This window comes from Macaca mulatta, chromosome 12 (assembly GCF_049350105.2).
Source record: "Macaca mulatta isolate MMU2019108-1 chromosome 12, T2T-MMU8v2.0, whole genome shotgun sequence".
NCBI classification, from domain to species: domain Eukaryota; kingdom Metazoa; phylum Chordata; class Mammalia; order Primates; family Cercopithecidae; genus Macaca; species Macaca mulatta.
Window position 1 is genome coordinate 136,412,073 of NC_133417.1, and position 19,512 is coordinate 136,431,584.

The following is a 19,512-nucleotide window of genomic DNA, read 5'->3' on the forward strand; positions in this document are numbered from 1 at the left end:
GGTGGTTCACGCGTATAATCCCAGCACTTTGGGAGGCCGAGGTAGGTGGATCACCTGAAGTTGGGAGTTCGAGACCAGCCTGACCAACATGGAGAAACCCCGTCTCTACTAAAAATACAAAATTAACTGGGTGTGGTGGCACATGCCTATAATCCTAGCTACTTGGGAGGCTGAGGCAGGAGTATTGCTTGAACCCAGGAGATGGAGGTTGTGGTGAGTCAAGATCACATCATTGCACTCCAGCGGGGACAAGAGCAAAACTTGGTCTCAAAGAAAAAAAAAAAAAAAGAGTGCAGGCTGTTGGCCAGGAACGGTGGCTCACGTCTGTAATCCCAGCACTTTGGGAGCCCAAGGTAGGTGGATCACCTGAGGTCAAGAGTTCAAGACCAGCCTGGCCAACATGGTGAAACCCCGTCTACTAAAAATACAAAAAAAAATTAGCCAGGAGCAGTGGCATAGGCCTGTAATCCCAGATACTCAGGAGACTGAGGCAGGAGAATCACTTGAACCCGAGAGGCAGAGGTTGCAGTGAACTGCGATTGCTCCACTGCACTCCAGCCTAGTGACACTGAAAGTGGTGACAGTGCCTATCACTTAGTAAAGTGACTGTTGGTTGGTTTTTTGTTTTTTTTTCTTTTAAGACAGAGTCTCACTCTGTCACCCAAGCCAGAGTGCAGTGGCACGAGCATGGCTCGCTGCAGCCTTAACCTCCTGGGCTCAGGCAATACTCTTGCCTCAGCCTCCCAAGTAGCTGAGACTACAAGCATATGTCACCACACCCAACTAATTGTTTACACTTCTTATAGAGATAGGATCTCACTAAGGGTTTCACTATGTTTCTCAGGCTTGTCTTGAACTCCTGCACTCGAGCAGTGTTCCACCTCGACCTTCCAAAGTGCTGGGATTATAGATGTGAACCACTGTGCCCAGCCAATTTATTTTTCCTTTAATTTTCTTAGTATTATATGAATTTTAAACAAGTTGACATTGAATCATTTTTGAGGAAAACATATTTTAAATAAATTCTAGCAGCCAAATCACTTATAAAATAAATTGAATATTTACCTAATGAATGCATACAGAGCACGCTGTGCCATCTGGCTCCAGAATTCTCACTGTCCACTATAATACCATAGTCTGTTTCAAAGATAGAGTGGTGTGCTTTAGTTCCTTAGACTTGGAGTTCATTTGACATATGCCTTAACGTTATTATTGGTGACCTTTCAATAGGATCAGAGGAGAAGAGCATATACATACTTCATTGTTCAACTATGTGGTTCTTTTTCTTGATGTACCCTATCCATGTGAATATAATCCTTTTTATTTTTGCTAATTTGAAAGGTGAGGAATAACATTGCAAGGTTTTTAATAGTAGTTCTATTATTAAGGAAGCATTTTTTCCACATTTATTAGCCATTGTCTTCTAAGAAAAACACTGTTAGCCTTATTCGTTGCAGTCATTCTTTCCTCAGTCAACTAGGAATGTGTGTATATTTGTAGTGAAGGAGATCAGGAAAAGAAGCTGCCGTTATTTGATGACTGTCATAAATTTTTGTTTTTAATGTTGTTGGGTTTTCTACTTGCTGAGAGTGTTTTAATCATACTACAGTTTTCAGAGTCCTTTTATAATTTTAGATAATCTCCCTCATATGGCCTCTTTCTTTAAAAAAAAATCCACATCTCCTTTCTAATTTGATTAATCCTTTTTTCTTTATTAGGTTTGCCAGTAATTTCTCTGTTTGTGTACTTACTCTGTTCTTTTTTTGTAAATTCTTTATTTTTGATCTTATCTTTATTATTTGCTATTTTATAACTTTGGTGTTCTTTTCTAAATTTTTGAGGCAAATGTTCCTCTCTTTTAACCTATTTGTCTAATGGAGTTTTTTGTTTGGTTGGTTTTTATTTTCCAAGAATCTGAGAGTTTTCTGGTTAAAATTTTAATATTGAGGCATAGTTTACTTTTCTCTTTCTTTTTAATTTAAAAAATATTTCCTTGCAGCTGTTTATAGATAAAGGAAATATTCTATAAATATTTTAGGTAAAAACCATTTCAATTCTAGATGGTATTGATTCCCTCCCATTTACAAGCTACATATATGGATATCCATAGTTTCTCCCTTCTCATTCTTCACTACCTTCCAATATTTTTATATTATGTGTTTATGTTGTCAACAGTTTGTGATATTTACATTGTCTTCAGAAATCATAATTCTTACAATTGTATGGTCTTAGTTTCATATTTAAATGGATTCAGTGCCCATTTCTTTTATTGCAGCTTTTTCATTCTTAGATCATCTATACTAAGTCTAGACACTTAATTGGCTGGATTTTATCAATAATTAAGTTTTTTTTAATTGGGCTTTTAAAAATTTTTAGGAAAAATTGAGTAAGAAATGCAGAGTTTCCATATGTCCCCTTTGCTCCTCCAATTTCCCCTGTTGTTGGCATCTTGTGTTAGTGTGGTATATTTGCTTACAATCAATGAACCAATATTGACACATTATTATTAACTAAAGTCCCTAGTTTACATTGGAGTTCACTCTTTATGTTGTACATTTTATGGGTTTTGATAGATCTTTAATAACATGTATCTACCGTAACAGTGTCATATAAAATAGGTTCACTACCCTAAAAATTCTCTGTGCTTAACCTATTCATCCCTCCTTGCCCTCCCCATAAGCCCCTGACCTTTTTACTATCTCCATGGTTTTATTTTATTTTGTTTTAGTAAATAAAGTTATGAATTTACTGAAAGTTTTTAATAATATCCTCTTACTTTTTCAATGTCTGTGGAATCTGTAGTGATGTCCCCTTTTTCATTCTTTTTCTTTTTAAAAAATTTATTTTTATTTTATTAAGGTGTGGTTGATAGAAATTGTACATACTGTGTACATGATGTTTTAATATATATAGTAAATAGTTAAATCAAGCTAATTACCATATCTGTCTCCTTTCATACTTATCATTTTTTGTTATGAAAAAATTTAAGATCTCTTTAAGCAATTTTCAAATATACAGTACATTATTATTAGCTGTAGTCATCATGCTGTACTGTAGATCTCCTGAACTTACTACTCATTCTAATTGAACTGTCTCCACAGTTTTAGTTTTGCCTTTTCCAGATTTTCATAGTTTGAAGAATACATTATGTAGCCTTTTCAGATTACTTCTTTTGGTGGTGAGTAGTTAAAACAAGATTTAGGGATAGCATTTTACTGCTCTGTAATCTTTTTTTTCTCTTTTAGCTGCCACTTTTTAAAGTGTATGATTTTAGACTGCACCCCTTCACTTGTTTGTTCACCACTACCACAGTTTTTTGCTGGTTTTTACAATATTAGGGTTACTAGTTACGAATTGGAGGAGTCTGCTCTGGGCACACTACCTGTAGGGTAGCCCTGCTCTGCAAGGAACAATACAAAAAAAAGAAAAATAAATTTTTAATTAAAAATATAAAAACGAAATTACATATTAAGAAAAAAGAATTGGGGAAGGATAATTCTACGTTTCGCCTCTTCTCTGCCAGATTTACTACAAGTCATCTCACTGTGTTCTCCTTCCTTCTTCTTTCAGCCTCTGTTTATCTTTTCTTTTTCTTCTTTTTTTTTTTTTCCTTCTTTTTTTCTTTGTTTGGGGCTTTTTTGCTTTATCTGTTTGTCTTGTGGACCAATCAAGTTTTGGTGCTTCTATTTCTCTTTATTTATAACAATTTTTGCTTTAGACATTTATTACATAAAAGTTTTTTGTTTTGGGGGTTTTTTTGGCCCCACTCTGTCACCCAGCCTGGAGTGCAGTGGCATGGTCTCGGCTCACTGCAACCTCTACCTCCTAGATTCAAGCAATTCTGCCTCAGCCTCTCCCGTAGCTGGCACTATAGGTGCACGCCACCACGCCTGGCGAATTTTTTGTATTTTAGTGGGGACTGGATTTCACCATGTTGCCCAGGCTGGTCATGAACTCCTGATCTCAGGCAGTCCACCCACCTTGGCCTCCCAAAGTGCTGGGATTACAGGTGTGAGCCACCATACCCAACCCTACATAAAAGTTGTATACTGTAGTGTTCACTGTTATGAGCATAAAATTAATCTCATGTCCTTTTTTCACTTTTTAATAACCTATCCTTGTAGAACACCATGCTGTAACTGCATTAGAAGAATTTACAGTCTTGATCTTCTCTCAGTAAAATTAATGGTAGTAGGCCAGGCTTGGTGGCTCACGCCTGTAATCCCAGCATTTTGGGAGGCTGAGGCGGGTGGATCATTTGAGGTCAGGAGTTCGAGACCAGCTTAGCCAACATGGTGAGATGCTATCTCTACTAAAAATACAAAAATTAGCTGGGCATGGTTGTGCATGCCTATATTCCCAGGTACTCAGGAGGCTGAGGCACGAGAATCGCTTGAGCCTGGGAGGTGAAGGTTGCAGTGAGCTGAGATTGCGCCACCGCACTGCAGCCTGGACGACAGAATGAGACTCCGTCTCAAAAAAAAAGAAAAAAAGAAAAAGAAAATTACTGGTAGTAGAGAAAAGTCTAGAGAGAGCAACTTCAAAGGATGGAATGAAGTTGAAGTTTATGAGAACTCACTCAGTGATTCAGTCTCTTCAGGGAGAAAAGCCGAAGATAAAGAAGATGATTGAAGTTTTTTAAACTGCAAATTATCAATATGATAAACTCTACCTTGTTTATTAAATCTCACAATGTTAGAACAAAGGACTAATTTAGCTTCTAAGTTCGAAGAAGATAGATTTCATTGAACTAAAAGGAAATTCAGCTTCAAAGTTAGATCAGATAGCACGTTAGCTAGGCATCCTTTTCCTCTCTTCTGCCCTCCCCAGCTTCCATCCCAGGTTAGTTACTATGTCTTAGTGAAATGTTCCCACTAGCACCCAGGTTTATAGCTATCATAATAGTTTCATGTCTTATTTTAATTATTGAATTATCTGTCTTCTTTGTGAGACTGGAGTCTCCTTAGGATCTTTTCCAGTATGTCATTAACAATCCTCAATATATAGTAAGCATTCAGTGAATGGGGGTTAGCATAGGGAAGAGTACAAGTAGACAATAAATGTATATAATTCATTTCTATTGGAAAAACAAAATTAAAGTATACCTGGCCTTTTTTTCAGATGAAAATTTTAAATATCTATAGTGGAGTATTAAGAAAATCTAGGTTATTTGGTTGAACAGTAGAACCCTGATTCTTATAAAAATTAAAATGCTGTTTGGTTTAGTAAAGTCAAGTCAGTGTTTGGTTCTTGACTGCAAGCAAAATGTGAAGGTGCCTGTAAAACACTGAGATCAAGAGAAGAGAAATGTGAGCAACAGGAATCCACGTTGGAATTCAAGTTAAGGCCCTGATTAGGCACAGACAAGCCCCATTTTTATAGGATATATTATTTAAATGAAGATACTTGCATTTCAAAGTTCTGTGATCCAGCACTAACACTGTTACCATCTAGCACATGGGCCAAATCTGACAATGGTGTATTTTGTTTTGCCTGCCTAACAAAATTTGCAAGATTTTGGTCAAAATCCAGAGTCTACTTTTAAAAACAAAATGACCTAGTGACCCTGGACCTACACTCTAGTAAGATGTTCCCTTTAAATAGAACATGTACATTCCAGTTTGCTTCAATTTTAAAAACAAAATGACCTAGTAACCCTGGACCTACACCCCTAGTAACAAGCTCCCTTTAAATAGGACATGTACTTTCCAGTTTGCTTCAATCCCCACTGCTCCCAGCCCACTTACTCCTTCTTTGTTTACTTGACTCGTTCCTAAAGGCATTTGAGTTTGTAATCCCTCATAGCCTCCTAGAATCTCAGCCTTACAAGGACTCACCAGCTCTCCCCAACTGATGACTTGGATCTTAGCTCTAGTTCACTGGCTTTCAAACTTTATCACTCTGTAGAGTAATATTCCAGGGCAGCAGTCTGCAACCTTTTTGACACCAGGGACAGGTTTTGTGGAAGACAATTGTTTTTTCCACGAGAAGGGTGGGGTGGTTTCAGGATGAAACTTTTCCACCTCAGATCAGCAGGCATTAGATTCTCATAAGGAACGTTCGGCCTAGATCCCTCACCTGCGCGGTTCACAAGAAGGTTCACACTGCTTTGAGAATCTAATGCCACTGCTGAATTGACAGGAGACAGAGCTCAGGTGGTAATGCCCACATGCCCTCCACTCACCTCCTGCTGTGCGGCCTGGTTCCTAACAGGCCATGGACAGGTCTACAGCCCCAGGATTTGGGGACCCCTGGTTCCAGGCCATATATTCTCCCAGCAGTCCAACCTTCTGATTAAACAGAAGCAGCTCTGATTTCATTCTTTTACATACTGTGTTTCCTTAGAAAATTTTCAGTTGAATCAAGGGTTAGAGGTTTTCTTTTTCTAGTTCAAGTGTTCAAATTCAACCCCTCATTTTGCTAATGGGAGAAAAGGACTTAGAAATAAAGTGTTTTGTCCGTGGTTACAGGGCTAGTTAATGTCAGAGCTCCTCCCACCAATTTAAGTGATTTAATAATTCACAGGGTAATGCTCAGTGCTTTCTTAGATTTTTATGTAGCTGCATATAAATCTTCATAATTTATAAGTGATATTTCTCAAAAATCTGATGTTTATGCTGCTTAGCACCTAAAAGACCAAGAATCAGAACATATTCTTTACTGTTTTATATAAATTTTTATAAATGTGTAAGTATATTATAAATATGTATTTGCATATGATTGAAGCAGAAAGAGTAAAACTAAGCAAACAATATCTATGCCTGCCTCTGCTATTGTGTGCAAAAAGTATATACTAAAACTTTACTTTTTATTAGCACATGAAAAACCAATACATAATGCAGATTAATACTTAATTTAGCATCACAGTTTTGATACCCTTCAGGGCTAGTTTTTGAAAAACGCCTGCCTATAGAGAAAGTAAGTCTAGATGTGTGCTGAATCCAGTTAAAAGTATACTTCCAATTTTGCAGAGCCTGGATAACTCACTAATTCCAAGAACTGCATATTAGACGGCACATATGAATTGTGCTTTTAAAATCATCACCAGATGTTTCCCTACTGCAGCACTTACAAATCTTTATTATTGCCTGGGCGTGGTGGCTCACTTGCTTGTAATCCCAAGACTTTGGGAGGCTGAATCGGGAGGATCACATGAGGCTAAGAGTTTGAAACTAGCCTGGGCAACATAGTGAGACCTCCATCTCTACAAAAAATTTAAAAGTTAGCCAGGTGTGGTGGTGCGCACCTGTAGTCCTAGCTACTTGGGAGGCTAAAGCAGGAGTATCCCCTGAGGCCAGGAGGTCGAGGCTTCTGTGAGCCATGATCATGCGGCTGCACTTGGGTGCAGTGTTTCACTCTGTCACCCCGAGCGTGGGTAACAGAGTAAGACCCTGTCTCTTTTAAAAAAAAAAAAAGAAAAAGAAAGATATCGTTATTATTGTCCTACTATAATAATAGGACAATATTATTATTGTTCATGGTTTCTCTCTTTTTCTACAGGTGGTCATAATGTCACAATCTCCTTACAGTCCAGAACTGGTCACACTCATATGCCTTCTGTGGTTGGCGTCCTTGTATTTACCCAGTTCTGGTTCTGGTTTCCTCTTTCACACTTCCTGTCATTGGCTTATACCCCTACCTGTGTCATTGGCCTTAACAAGGACTTAAAGGTATGTCTGTGAGACCTCAGCTTTGTAGTATTTCCTATTCACCGTATCTTATTCATATTTACCACCCACTTGCAAGGATTTCCATTAAATTTTAAAGATGAGTTAACATCTTATAATAACATTTTCCCTTCAAGTTGAATCATCAACTTTTTGAATGGAGCATGTCATTGAAAGTTTTGAAAATCGTATCTCCTTACTAGCTGTGTAACCTCAAGTAATTAGTTGAGAAATAATGGTGTGCAAGGGGGCTAAATATAAAGATATGAAGAGGCTTTATATACCAATCTGATGAATTTTGTTTAATACTAAAGGCTTGGAACTGTTGAAGGATTTCAGATGATAAATGGACATGAGATTTCCATTTAGAAAGATCTTTCTGGTATCAGTGGAAACTCATTACAATGCTATTGTAGTAATCTGGGCAAGGAAGAATGCGAACCTAAACTAAATCTTTCAGATTTAGTTTTTCAGAGTTATCTGATGCTCGAGTGGTTGATGGAAGACAGAATTATTACTAAAGGGAAAAGGCAAAATAGGAGGATGACCCTTTGGTAGAAGCAGAAAACAAGACAAACAGTGAAGAGCTAGGGAATCTGTTGGAATGAAACTGCTCACTTAAGTCAGAAATTTAAGGCACTGCATGCCCTGACATCACATTTGTAGTCATATTTTTTTAATGGAGTTTGTGTTTAGGTCTTTCTTAGTCCTGTGACTTGATGATTCATCTTCTTGTTCTTTAAAAGTCAAAAGGCTTTTTGACCTTTAAATAACTCTTACATCTGGTCATCACTGTTGAAATGTTCTACTAAATTTTGAGAGTGGAAAAGTTTTAGGCTTAAAACTGACTGGTAAAAATAGAATATTTCTTTGTATTGATTTTTCAGTATAGCTGTACAGCCAGTTATCCTTTGTTAAGTGTTTTGGTATTAAAACTGCTCACATTTGTAAATATTGAGGAGCTTTATTGTCAGAACAAGAATCCCTTGGTTTCCCAATCCCTCATTGTAATTAAACATCCTGTATAACCTATTTTATTCTCTGCCAAACAGTTTTATGATTGCTGTTTTTACTCTTTGTAATGAAAATGGGATGGAGAAGATAAGTTTCCTTGTCCTTATGGTGGTGTTTATTATCATCCTCCATCAATGCAGAAATAGAGAAAAATTCAGACCAGGCGTGGTTGTGCACATCTGTAGTCCCAGCTACTTGGGAGGCTGAGGCAGGAGAATCGCTTGAACCCGGGAGTCAGAGGTTGCAGTGAGCTGAGATTGCACCACTGCATTCCAGTCTGGGCAACAGTGACTCTGTCTCAAAAAAAAAAAAAAAGAAAGAAAGAAAGAAAGAAAGGAAAAATTCAGACCAAAAACTTTAAAACTGGTCAGTAGGTAATGTAAAGCTGACTTTCTATTAGGCTCATGTTAGACTCTTACAAGGTATGATTATACAGGCTAGTGTAAGTTATTAGTCTGGTACAAAGAAGGGAAATGGCAGTTGGTATGCAGGATAGACCATCAAATGCTTTACAAAGGAGAGAACAGTTGATCTGATGCTCACACCATGAATAGGACTTACCCATTGAAGCAGGTTGGTTTGTTCGTAAAGATAAAGGGATGCCCATTCAAAGGCACAGAGATTAAGAAAAGTGTAGAGAACTGCAGGTAATTCTGTAAAGAACCTAAAAACTAAATCAGTAAAAGAAGACATGCCTTTCAGAGAGGGGTCATAACATAGTTGAACATATAGCCTGCGTTAAAACTTTGGTCTCCTTTTGTATCTGTATGTTTGTGGAGAGCACAGAATACTTAAAGCCAATGTTATTTTAATGGAATTTCTTCAGATGCCGAAAGTTCAGTATAAATCGAACTGTAAACCATCCACATTTGCATATCCTGCCCCTCTGGAAGTACCAAAAGAAAAAGAAAAGGAAAAGGTAGGTTCTTTGTTCCTTTTAAGCAGCATTTGTACTTACATATAGGCCACTGAGTATTTTACTTTTTCTTTGAATATGTTTTATGTTTTAAGAGTAACTTCTTATGCTAACATTTGACATTACACAAGAATATGCAGTAAAAGTCCTTTTTGTCTCTTGGTCATCCAAGTCTCATTGTCACAGGAGTCACAACTTCTGAATCCCTCTGAAGGTTTTCTCTGCACATGTCAGTACTTTTTATACCACAAGTAGAATTATTCTCTACATACTTTTCTGCATCTTGTTGTTTTCACATTAACCATATATTTTTTTTTATTTTTAAAACTTTCAATGTATACAGATCCCATTTTTTCCCAGAGCTGCAAAACAATGCCTTTACTGTGTGTAGTACTGTTTGTTTTACCAGTTTTTTCTTTGATATTCATTTAAGGTTATTTCTCATTTGTTACCCCTACACAAGTGAGCCTGAAATTGAAAGTCTTTTTTTTTTTTTGAGAGGGAGTCTCGCGCTGTCGCCCAGGCTGGAGTGCAGTGGCCGCCGGATCTCGGCTCACTGCAAGCTCCGCCTCCCGGGTTTGCGCCATTCTCCTGCCTCAGCCTCCGGAGTAGCTGGGACTACAGGGGCCCGCCACCTCGCCCGGCTATTTTTTTGTATTTTTTAGTAGAGACGGGGTTTCACTGTGTTAGCCAGGATGGTCTCGATCTCCTGACCTCGTGATCCGCCCGTCTCGGCCTCCCAAAGTGCTGGGATTACAGGCTTGAGCCACCGCGCCCGGCCTGAAAGTCTTTATACACATGTATTTGTGCACTGTGTGAGTATATCTGTAGGTTAGAATCCTGGATGTGAGGTTACTTGATCAAAAGTAATGCACATTATGTTCATAGTTATTAACTAATTTGCCTTTCAAAATGGACATAATCACTTTATACTCCTACCAACTGTATATGAGGACACTCCTGTATTAAATCAAAGAATAATACATTAAAGACTTGTACTTGCCCATAAAGTTTTACTCAGTAAAATTATACTTTTTTGATACCTTATATGTAGGAAAATGGCTCTTTCTCTCATGATAATTTTCATATTGGCCAGTTGTTGATTATTTGCTGTAAATTTTGTGTATAAGTAAGGATAATTAACCAAATTTGAGGGTGGCAGTTAAGGAATATCCTTGACAGCATCTTGTTTCATCAGCTATGTTTCAGACCCTCCTTTGGGTCTGAAACAGTCAGCTTTTACACCAGTATTGCGCAGCTTTTCACCTTTGTTTTCAGTGAGACCCATGAAGGAGAATAATACAGACTAACCACTCACACACTGTGTATTGGCATTGTAAGACATGTAGTCCAGAGAGAATATCTCTACAACCAGCACTGAAGGAAATTGTTCTATTTCCCATTGCTTTCCCATAAAGCAAAAAGCACCCTCAAATCTCAATTTTGGAAGTACATGATAGCAAATTCATATCCAAGGTAGGCTACAGTTCAAAAAAGGGAAGAGTTATATTGGACACAAGCCTCCAAGAACTAAAGATTCACTTGATGACAAGAGTAGTAAATTATTTCAATAAATGTCCTGCTTAGTTTTCCCTTTTATTCCTTGATTTTATATATATATAAAGTCATATATACATAAAATTTGATTTTATATTTATATATATTTTATTTTTTTATATATATATATAAAATACTTACTGCTAGGAAGTAGAATAGTGTTGTAGGACTGAGTTCTCTAGGGCTTGCATGTTTGTATGTCCATAAGGGATTGCAACAATTTACCCTGTTCATTTCTTCTAGGTTTCTACTGCTGTGTTATCTATAACTGCCAAGGCTAAAAAGAAGGAAAAAGAAAAGGAAAAAAAGGAGGAGGAGAAAATGGAAGTGGTAGGTATAACTTGGTAGTCATATGGATTGAAGTATCTCTGTCTCTGTCATGGTCGAGATTCTTCCTTAGTTGAATATTATTCTACCTTGCTCTTAGCTTCCTTCAAATAATTATCCTGTTCCCAGCATGTAGAATCATCAAATTGTACTTGAAAGAAACTCTAGAAAATATATCCATTTGTGGGAAGAATAGAAGGGTACAAATCAGTAAAAAGTTCCTGGAGGAAATGACAATTAAAATATAGGTTTTGAAGGGCAAAGTAGGTTTTTCACAGACAAGATGATGAGGGTAGGAGAAAGAAAGACCCTTTCAAGCAAAGGGATTATCATTTGTTTAGGTAGACCTTTTTCTGATCTCTGCTGGTAGAAAAACCTGTTTTTCCTTTAAAACCAAGTCAAATACCATTCTCATTTCTAAGCAGAGTTACTTTTCCCTCCTGTGAGTCTGATAGCACTTTACTTGTACTTCCATTACTACCTACCACTACCTCTTGTGCCGTATAGCTGCTCAGTAAACTTCAGATGTTACTCGGTTCTGTGGAACAGAAATGAACTTCTATTGAGCTTTTTTTAAATTTTATTTTATAGGATGAGGCAGAGAAAAAGGAAGAAAAAGAGAAGAAAAAAGAACCTGAGCCAAACTTCCAGTTATTGGATAACCCAGCCCGAGTTATGCCTGCCCAGCTTAAGGTCCTAACCATGCCAGAGACCTGTAGATACCAGCCTTTCAAACCAGTAAGTTACCAGTGGCTCTTAGCTGTATATACCAGTGGGATATTAATCCACAGGACAATAGAATATCGATAGAGAATGATGAATCTCCAAAGCATTGGAGCAAGCTCACTAGTTCTAAGAAATTATTTAACAAAAGAGAGCATGTCATTTTCCATTTCATATAGATTTGGGAGAATTTTTCTTTTCCCTGTGTAACCCTACAAACTCCCGTCTTCTACCACAGACATACGATGTAGGAGTTCCTAATACAGCATTGTGATTAGGAACATAGACTCTACAGCCAAGCATACAGGATTTGAATCTTGAGTATACTGTTCAGGCTAAGTGGCTTTAGGCCAGGTACTAAATCTCTCTCTGCCTCAATTTTCTTTAGTATAAAATAGAGATTACCATCCCTGACTCAGAAATGAGGCACAGATTGAATAAGCACTGAGAACAAGACTTGGGACTGCTCAATAAGTGTTGATTATTATGGTAATTACACCACTGTCTTTTTTTTTTTTCTATTTTATTACACCATTGTCATAAATGCCTTGCATTTTAGTTAGAAAAGGATCTTCATGGAATCTAATTTATTCCAAGACAGAGTGTTTCATGTTAGAAACAAATGCTTATCAGAAATATGAGCGTGATACTGCCTTTATCTTCCAGGTTCTTGTAAAAAACTAGGGGGTCATCAGTAGACCCATCCAAGACATCCTGATGCTAGATCTGTCTAAAATGTCAGAGATTCGGTTTCTAGATCCTTATCCTTATACAAGAGTAAACTTATTTTTATCAACCTGATGGTGGGTCAAAGACAACTCCTACCTATAATTGTGAGCCGGGGTCTTAACCTGACTAATTTATCAGCTAGAAGAGATAAAGCCAAGGGATGCAAGATAGTGTATGTAGTGGTTTAGAGCTGGAATTTGGCATAACTGGGTTTTTATTTCTACTGTTAGCTGTGTGACAAAGACAAGTCATTTAATCTTTGTATTTCAGTTTCCTCATCTGTAAAATATATATGGTAATGCTACCTACCTTCTGTTGATGTTGTGGAGATTAAATAGGTTGTTACATGTAAAGCACCTAAAACAATGGTAAATGCTAATCTGTAGCACTGCCTGATCTATAGTAGTTGCTGTGTAGTGTTAAATGAATGAACAGAATCATCAATGGATACCTTTAATGCAGTCACTGTCTCATCTGCAACCTGGTTCATCTCAGTGGCGGTTTTACAGAGAACATATTCTAACTGTGTCTATAAACTTATCTTGCCAGTAGCATGGGAATCCAGTACAGATGTATTAGGACACAACTAGTGCATACTCTAAGCACATGAAATAACTAGTGTTTTTGATCATTATGAAGTAAGATAGTAAGGCACATGCTCAATGCCATGAGGCCATATGAGCACACTGGTGTACCACAGTAGGTGGTACTGTGATCATTAGTACTAAATGATTGCTAAGCCTTTGCTCAAATTAAGTCAGAGATAGCTATAGCAGTTGGTCCACCTATGAATTAAAAGACTGCCTACGTCTGTGCAAGGAAGAAGTGAGGAGTCCTGTTGAAGTTATAGCCCTACACACACACACGCACACACACACACACACTCCTTCAAAGAGTGAGAGACTTTGTGTTCCAAAGTGTTTAAGGAAATTCCTGTCCAGTTGTTAGCTGACTACTAAGTTAATTGAGCATTGACTTTAGTGGACACACAAATCAGGGAATACAAACTTTATAGAATAGGAGAAAATATTTTCAAATCATTTGTCTGATAAGACAGTTATATCTAGAACATATAAAGAGCTCCTCCAACTCAACAATAAAAAGACAACCTAATTTTAAAATGGGCAAATGATTTGAATACACATTTCTCCAAAGAAGATGTACAGATGGGCAAATGAGCACATGAAAAGATGCTCAACATCATTACTCATTAGGGAAATGCAAATAAAAACCATAACAGGTGCAGTGGTTCCCATTTATAGTCCCAGCTACATGGGAGGCCGAGGCAGGAGGATTGCTTGAGCCCAGTAGCTCGAGGCTGTGTAGTAATATAATTGTGCCTATGAACAGCCACCGGACACCAGCTTGGGCAACATAGCAAGACCCTATCTCTTAATTTAAAAAGAAACACAAAACCATAAGAAGATACCACGTTCTACCCACCAGGATGGCTGTAATCAAAAAGACACTCAATAATAATCATTGACAAGAATATGCAGAAATTGGAACCCTCATAGAGTAATGGTGGGAAAGTAAAGTTACAGCCACAGTGGAAAAAGAGTTTGGCAGTTCCTCAAAAAGTTAAATGTAGTCTTATCATATGACCCAACAATTCCATTCCACACCTAAGAGAAGGGAAAACTGTGCCCACACAAAAACTTACACACTAATGCTCATATCAGCATGATTCATAATAGCCATAAAATGGAAACAACTTAAATGTCTTATCAATTGATGAATGAATAATGTGAGATAAAATGGAATATTATTTGGCCATAAAAAGGAAAGACTTACTGGTATATGCTACAGTGTGTGTGAACCTTGAAAACGTTATTTTAAGTAAAAGAAGCCAGACATAAAAGACTGCATATGGTATGGTTCCCTTTATGTGAAACGTTCAGAAAAGGCAAATCTATAGAGACGAGTTAGATTGGTGGTTACCAAGGACAGGGGAAGGGGAGAATGAAGAGTGGCTGCTAATGAGCGCACAGTTTCTTTAGGTTGCTGGCGGATATTTTTGAATTAGATAGCAGAAGTATTAATAGCTGCACAAGTTTGTGAATGTACTAAATTGTACACTTTGAGAGAATGAATTGTATGTTAATGTGTCTCATTTTAAAAAGAAAACGCTGCCTCTGCGTATGTGCAGTGAAGGGGCGTCCAGTGGCCCACCCCCTACCCTCAGTGGCAAGCTCATGGGGCCCTCCTCAGACACTGCGTTTGAAAGAGGCAGCTATAGTTTTGGAGACATGTAACATTCCTACCCTGCTTCCTGTCCACCATGAGGCAAGAGGAAATGTTTTGTTGCCTATATCTACAATTGTAATTAGCCTCCCCAGAGAACAGAAAATCATGTATCTTATGCATAGAGGGTGTGAACTTTCTCACCAACATATAAAGCATTAACAAACCTAGACCATGTATAACTATAAATAGCCCTTTCCTTGTATTGATTTGGATTATTAGTTTTGGGATTTTTTGTTGTTGTTATTGTTTTTGTATGATGAGGCCCTCCTTTGATTAAGTTGGATTATTTCATTCCAGTTAAGCATGAAATAGCATAACCTGGATCCACATTTTCCAAAAAATAGAAAGTCCTCGTGTGAACATGGGTATTTTCTTCTGTTTGGTAGGAGATTCATCTCCATTTGGTCCATTAGGTTCAAGTAAACTTTTAGGCTATGGAGGATTAGGACAGTGGCCCTATACTCCATTCTTGGAGTACTGGCAGTAAAGGCAGGGTCCATTCATAAAATGGATCCTCTTCAAGGAAAGCAAACTTTAAAGGAAGGGGTTGTAGAAAAATATATAGATATGTGTGTGTTGGGAGAAGGGAAATAGTTTGGAGTTCACAAAGCACACCAGTTTTATAGCATCACAGGGCAGAGTTCTGATGAGTAAAAATCGGATTAGATTGAACTGCAGAGATGCTTATACATATGTGAATCATTTAACTAATGTACTTGTGCTTCTTTTCCTTCCCAGTAATGTGCTTTGGTAGAAATACGCTTTTTTCCAGATGTGCCCTGCCACTGTTGACTGATTTAATTACATAGAGCAGCTTTCCATTTCCTTTGACACAGGCAAGCAAATAGAATAAGATTAGCACACCAGAGAGGGGTGAATAGTTTAGTGTTTGAATTTACCTTCTGTAATATGTTTGGGAGAGGGCTTAATAGAATTGCTGCTACAGTCTACTTCCCTTTTGTTTCCCGTGTATTTTTTCATCAGCTTGCATCACGTGGATTTATAGATTAAAGTGAAGAACCCTCAGGTATCTGGGATATCTATGTTATTCTCTCCACCATTCTGAAATTGCTGGAGAAAAATTTGGCTTTTAATTTATATACTCCTCTTGTGTTCAAAATGATTATCACCTCACAAATAATATAGTATGCATTAGACTGGTGTGCTTCTCAAACTTCACTGTGCATCATATTGACTGGGATCTTGTTAGAATGCAGATTCTGTAGATCTAGGGTGGGGCCAGCTTTTCTGCGTTTTTAACAAGCTACAGGTGATAATGATGTTTCTGGCCCAGGACCACATCTTGAGTAGGAAGGAATTAGGATACAGTATTTGGACAGTAAGCATTCTCCCTGCAGTGAGATTGAGGCTGATCGGCTCAATGGCTATGGCTGGGAAATAACTATCCTTAAATTGGGATGCATCATCCAAGTAGAACAGCATCACATCTTATACTATCTAGAGCTACTACTGGGTTCAGTTTGCAAATACCTCGTATAGATCACAGTTATCTTTATCCCAGTAAAGTTCTACTCCAGTTTTTCACTTCCAAATCATTTAAGTAGTTTTAAAGTACCATTTAACAAGTATTCAGATTGTGGAGCACGCTTGAAATATGAGTGGAGCTTATGCTTCTGCACACCCCTGTGTTTTCAGCTCTCTATTGGAGGCATCATCATTCTGAAGGATACCAGTGAAGACATTGAGGAGCTGGTGGAACCTGTGGCAGCACATGGTCCAAAAATCGAGGAGGAGGAACAAGAGCCAGAACCCCCAGAACCATTTGAGTATATTGATGATTAAGGACCAGAGGTGCGTGTGCAACAGAATTATGAAGGGAAACTTCTTTGTCAATACTTCACAAATGTTTTTTGCAGGACATCATCTCACTTTTTTCCTTCCTTTTGTGTTTAATCTTCGTTTACCTAAACAATATTAAAACTTCCCCCTCTTTCAACCTTTTTCTGCATATATAACCACAAATTCCTTTTTCTTTCCTCTTTGACTCGTACTCTACTAATGTTATTCAAAGTGGCTGATCTGCGAACAATTTTTATAGGTCCATAAGGAGATAGGAAGCTTACTCCAGAATCTATCTGCTCAATGCTTCTTTCATCAAGAAAGTCTTCCCCAAAACATCAGCTGAACTGCAGTTTTCTTAGTGATAGAGTTAATTTACATTCTGATGTAAGCTCCTTGTTGTGGATCAGTTACAGTTGTGGATCAGTTACAGTTGTGGACTGGCACTGGCCCATAGGTGACACTTTTGAGTAGCACAAATATAGGCTTCTCACTGGTTTTTCTCTCTCCCCATCTCCTTTGGCAGTATTTTTGGCATAGGAGCCTTAACATTCATTTATTCTATGGTGCTATTGAACATCTGTGTCTAAGACATAGTGCTTATAGGGACTTTGAAGTCAGTTAGACTAACCACAAGCCTGTGTCCATTGACAAAGATCATTTACTATACCAGGGTCTTAACACTGTTGAAAGGGGGTCTTTAGATGGGAAAGATTGGAGTAATCTAATTTCATGAAATTGTTATTCTTCATTTCCCCATTTTCTTTTGAGTGTTCCTCACATATTTGAAGACACTGTGAGACATAATCAAGGTTTCCTAATTCCACCCAAGCAAAAACACATTTTCAGACTTTTTTTTTTTTTTTTTTTTTTTTTTTTTTTGAGACGGAGTTTCGCTCTTGTTGCTCTTGGCTGGAGTGCAGTGGTGCAAACTTGGCTCACCGCAACCTCCACCTCCCGGGTTCAAGCGATTCTCCTGCCTCAGCCTTTCAAGTAGCTGGGATTACAGGCCTGCGCCACCACACCCGGCTAATTTTGTATTTTTAGTAGTGACAAGGTTTTTCCATGTTGGTCCGGCTGGTCTCGAGCTCTGGACCTTAGCCGATCCGCCTACCTCAGCCTTCCAAAGTGCTGGAATTACAGGTGTGAGCCACCGCGCCCGGCCAATTCATTCCACTCTTTTTTTAAAAACATAAGGACAGTATCATTTGTTATATTAAAGGTCTGGTTGCAAATCTAGCATGCTATGTGTTAGATACTGACCAGCACTTGAGGAAAAGCTTTGCAGAAATCTCAGATAAATATTAAGGCAGACACGTGCCATTAGTAGGAAAATATATTTATACCTCAGGAAGACTATTAGTTTGGGCCTTAGAGAAAGGGAGATTTATACTAATCTTCCTGTTTTCTAAACTTACTTTTGAAAATTATCTTTCAGCCTTGATGGTTTCCTAAGCTTTACCCAACTTGCACAGGACAGTGTAGGCTATCATGATCACTCAGTCTGTTGGAGAATTGAGGTGACTCACATTAGCTCCCTTCCGGCCTTTGGCAATACCTTATGGAAAAGCCTTGTTTACAGCTTTCAAGGCAGTTAACTACAAAATGGCTTAGAGGCTTTTAGCTGGAAACTGGAATCTCGTTTTCAAAAGGGTAAAGTATTCAGTCCATTAGGAGTTTGGAAACTATAATCTGTAATGGCAGAAGCTGGTATATTAGGACTACAGAGGCAGGGTTGGGGCCTAGTTTTAGATTTCAACAATTAGTGGTAAAAGAGAAAAGAGAGAATGTCTTGAAATTAAGAATGACCCTAGCTACTACTATTTTCTCTTCCCTTTTCCAGCATCTCATTTGCTTATGTGAAGAAGAAGATTGTCCAGGCTCATATTGGGAATGCTTATGAGGAAATTCGTGCTGAGACCTGCTATTCAATGCATGTATCGTTGCCTCTGCGCTGACCTGAAGAACCCTGTCTCCAAGTCTTTGGTTGAAGAGAAGATATATGACTGTTTAGTGTGCTCTTTCACAGAACTTGGTTTTCAAATAAATATAAGATCTCCAGATGGACAAGACATTTGTTTTTCAGCCTGGGTTTTTAATAAATGTATCTAATCCTCCCCACACCATGAAATGCCTAAATCCCAAGAGCCAGAGTCTTGATTTGCTAGGATGAGTATGCACGACTTTCATATTGATGAAAAAGTCAAGGTATTCTTAAATTATAGACCATTTGAAAATAATGGAAGGGGGAAAAAAATCAGACCTTGCTCATCACCCCCAAGAATTCTCTACAGTTTTGTTGTGGTTGTGGGTTGTTGTTTAATATGGGGTCTAATCAGCCAGGGCAATATGGTGAGACCCCCATCTCTATAAAAAATTGAAAAATTAGCTGGGTAGGCCAGGCAGGGTGGCTCACGCCTGTAATCCCAGCACTTTGGAAGGCCAAGGTGGGCAGATTACTTGAACCAAGGAGTTTGAGACCAGCCTGGGCAACATGGCAAAAACTCCTCTCTACAAAAAAAAAAAATTAGA

General features: G+C 38.0%; 1 protein-coding gene across 1 annotated transcript in view; it reads left to right on the plus strand.

Annotated features, from left to right (window-relative positions):
- Nucleotides 1–19,120, plus strand: part of PSMD1 (proteasome 26S subunit, non-ATPase 1) — a 122,278-nt gene extending 103,158 nt beyond the window's left edge. Inside the window, 6 exon segments of the mRNA NM_001257805.1 lie at nucleotides 7,501–7,670; nucleotides 9,508–9,600; nucleotides 11,398–11,484; nucleotides 12,073–12,219; nucleotides 16,837–16,992; nucleotides 18,824–19,120. Coding sequence (NP_001244734.1) covers nucleotides 7,501–7,670; nucleotides 9,508–9,600; nucleotides 11,398–11,484; nucleotides 12,073–12,219; nucleotides 16,837–16,983 — 644 coding nt within the window. The 3' untranslated portion in view covers nucleotides 16,984–16,992; nucleotides 18,824–19,120.
- The last annotated feature ends 392 nt before the right edge of the window (nucleotides 19,121–19,512 follow it).